Source organism: Limulus polyphemus, unplaced genomic scaffold (genome assembly GCF_000517525.1).
Source record: "Limulus polyphemus unplaced genomic scaffold, Limulus_polyphemus-2.1.2 Scaffold2962, whole genome shotgun sequence".
In the NCBI taxonomy this organism is placed as follows: domain Eukaryota; kingdom Metazoa; phylum Arthropoda; class Merostomata; order Xiphosura; family Limulidae; genus Limulus; species Limulus polyphemus.
The window spans coordinates 57276-60501 of record NW_013668572.1 but is presented as its reverse complement, the minus strand read 5'-3'; the positions used below and the strand labels follow the sequence as shown (position 1 = coordinate 60501).

At 35.3% G+C, this 3226-nt stretch overlaps 1 protein-coding gene across 3 annotated transcripts in view; it reads left to right on the top strand.

Moving 5' to 3' along the window:
* LOC106468313 overlaps positions 1-3226 on the top strand; it is a 51176-nt gene that overhangs the window by 39152 nt on the left and 8798 nt on the right. For all 3 annotated transcript variants that reach the window (XR_002612618.1, XM_022396657.1, XM_013928731.2), the window contains exon 5: positions 437-574. Coding sequence is in view for 2 of the 3 variants with exons in the window: in XM_022396657.1 (XP_022252365.1) it covers positions 437-567 (131 nt within the window). In the remaining variant the exon portion in view is untranslated. The remainder of the gene's footprint in view (positions 1-436; positions 575-3226) is intronic.

The following is a 3226-nucleotide window of genomic DNA, read 5'->3' as shown; positions in this document are numbered from 1 at the left end:
TATATATATATATATATATATATATATATATATATATATCCCCAGAAGCACAGCGGTATGTCTGCGGACTTACAACGCAAGAAACTGAGTTTTGATACCCGTAGTGGGCAAAGCACAGATAGCCCATTATTTAGCTTTGTACACAAACAAACAAACAAATCCTATATATATATATATTTTTTTCACATACGCCCTATTTTTCATTTTTACAGCCAAAGTAAAGTGACCTGCTGGTTCGATCCCTGCGGAGGGCACAGGCCCAAAAAATCCACTGTACAGTTTGCACTTAACGACACGAAAGAAAAAAACTAACTAGCGTACTTTCTTATTATACTTATTAAATTAATTACTAACTCAAAGTATCTGTTTTTATAGTCTGTTGAAGTTGTTCACCATCTGTGATATCTAAAGATCCCTGATGCTCTTCTCTCGGTAGATATACCAGCTGAAACACGGCCAACTCTGTCAACAGGTAAACAGGAATATAAAGTAGGAGAGATCGTGGAAGTCAACTGCAGCTCTCCCAGAGATAAAACAGACAAGTCAGTTGGCTTGGTTCGTCAATGAACAGAAGGTGAAACTTTATTCCATGTTAACGTAATTTGTTTTAATTTGTCCTGACATTTGTGGATCAGACAAGTCAGCTGGCTTGGTTCATCAATGAACAGAAGGTGAAACTTTATTGCATGTTAACGTAAATTGTTTTAATTGCCCTGACATTTGTAGATCAGACAAGTCAGCTGGCTTGGTTCGTCAATGAACAGAAGGTGAAACTTTATTGCATGTTAACGTAAATTATTTTATTGCCCAGACATTTGTGGATCAGAAAAAGAAAACATACATGAACTTGTACCACCATTCAAACAAACTCGAAATGTTTATCAACTTAATGGTCGCACCAAATTTTATTCGTGAATTTTCTTATCTGTATTGATTTTTTTATATACAAGCTAGCAGATTAGTAGGAAAAAAAACTTGTAAAATCGCTAAGCAGGCTAACTATGTGAAACTTGTAAACTTGGTAAGCAGGCTAATTATATGAAACTTTTAAACTTGGTAAGCAGGCTAACTATGTGAAACTTGTAAACTTGGTAAGCAGGCTAACTATGTGAAACTTGTAAACTTGGTAAGCAGGCTAACTATATGAAACTTGTAAACTTGGTAAGCAGGCTAATTATGTGAAACTTGTAAACTTGGTAAGCAGGCTAACTATATGATTACTAAGGATAAAATTACCGCTACTAACAATTTTGAAAACTTTGTTATAATCAATTTTCCTGATGTTTAATTGTTATATATCTTCATGCATAGTAAGTAAAGTTTATTTTGGTTGCTATAGATACAGTATTAAATATAAAATCGGAAAACGTCTGTGGCTTATTTACATCGTCTATTATACGACTTATTGTTTAACATACCTCTTAACCTCACGGTGTCCGCTAGGTTGCGGTGTTACAATTAGGAGATACACGATAACAACAGACTAAAGCCACTTGTATTTTTCTGTTGTTTCTTTCCTTCCTTGTCTTAAAGCAAAGCCACGTTAGGTTATCTGCTGTTTCCACAGCGGGGAATCGAACCCCGGATTTTAGCGTTATAAGTCCTAAATTTACCGCTGTCCCACCAGGGACATTTTTGTATTGACAAAATGTGTACTTAAATTTTGTTTCTCATCTCCTGGTGTGCAAGTTTTTGTTTTTTATATTTTGTATCTTTTTTTATTTTATTTTAATGTTTTGTTGTTTCATAAATGAGTTTTTATGGTCATCAATGTTAATTGAGTCGATTGGTTGATTTTTGATAGTTCTATGACGTAAGATGATTTGGTTTGGTTTGGTTTGAATTTCGCGCAAAGCTACACGAGGGCTATCTGCGCTAGCCGTCCCTAATTTAGCAGTGTAAGACTAGAGGGAAGGCAGCTAGTCATCACCACCCACCGCCAACTCTTGGTCTACCAACGAATAGTGGGATTGACCGTCACTTTATAACACCCCACAGCTGAAAGGGCGAGCATGTTTGGTGGGACAAAGATTCGAACCCGCGACCCTCAGATTGCGAGTCGAGCGCCCTAACCACCTGGCCATGCCGGGCCGACGTAAGATGAAATGTTGCATTTAGTTAATCTTTACGTTTTTATTAGTGTTCTATTTAATTTATTGTTGTTAAATATAATACCACTTTGATAAACGAATCTGAAGTAATATATACAAACTTTTGTTTTTAAAGGAATATTTGAAGTTGCCTTTTCGTTAAAACTTGCATTAAAAATGTTACTCCTTTCATTTCTCCCCTCCCCCCTTCCCTAGTGGATCAGCGGTAATTTGCACACCTACAATTCTAAAATCCGGGGCTCATTTCCCCGCAGTGGATGAATCGTATTTAGCCCATTGTGTAGCTTTGCACTAAAAATAAACAAATACCAGTTTCATTTAGAAATAAAAATTAGTTTGATGTATTTATTTTTTAATTCAAACATAAAACTGACTTTTCGTAAAAGCTTTAATGCATTGCAAAAGTTCGTTACAAATAATGGTCAAGTTATAGGGGAAATAATGGTCAAGTTATAGTGGAAATAATGATCAAGTTATACGGAAAATAGTGGTCAAGTTATACGGAAAATAGTGGTCAAGTTATAGAGGAATAATGGTCAAGTTATAAGGGAAATAATGGTCAAGTTACAAGGGAAATAATGGTCAAGTTATAGGGGAAATAATGGTCAAGTTACAAGGGAAATAATGGTCAAGTTACAAGGGAAATAATGGTCAAGTGACAGGGGAAATAATGGTCAAGTTACAGGGGAAATAATGGTCAAGTTACAAGGGAAATAATGGTCAAGTTATATGGGAAATAATGGTCAAGTTATAGGGGAAATAATGATCAAGTTACAGGGAAATAATGGTCAAGTTACAGGGGAATAGTGGTCAAGTTACAAGGGAAATAATGGTCAAGTTACAAGGGTATAATTGTCAAGTTATAAGGGTATAATGGTCAAGTTATAGGGGAAATAATGGTCAAGTTATAGGGGAAATAATGGTCAAGTTACAAGGGAAATAATGGTCAAGTTATAAGGGTATAATGGTCAAGTTATAGGGGAAATAATGGTCAAGTTATAGGGGAATAATGGTCAAGTTACAAGGGAAATAATGGTCAAGTTACAAGGGAAATAATGGTCAAGTTATAAGGGTATAATGGTCAAGTTATAGGGGAAATAATGGTCAAGTTATAG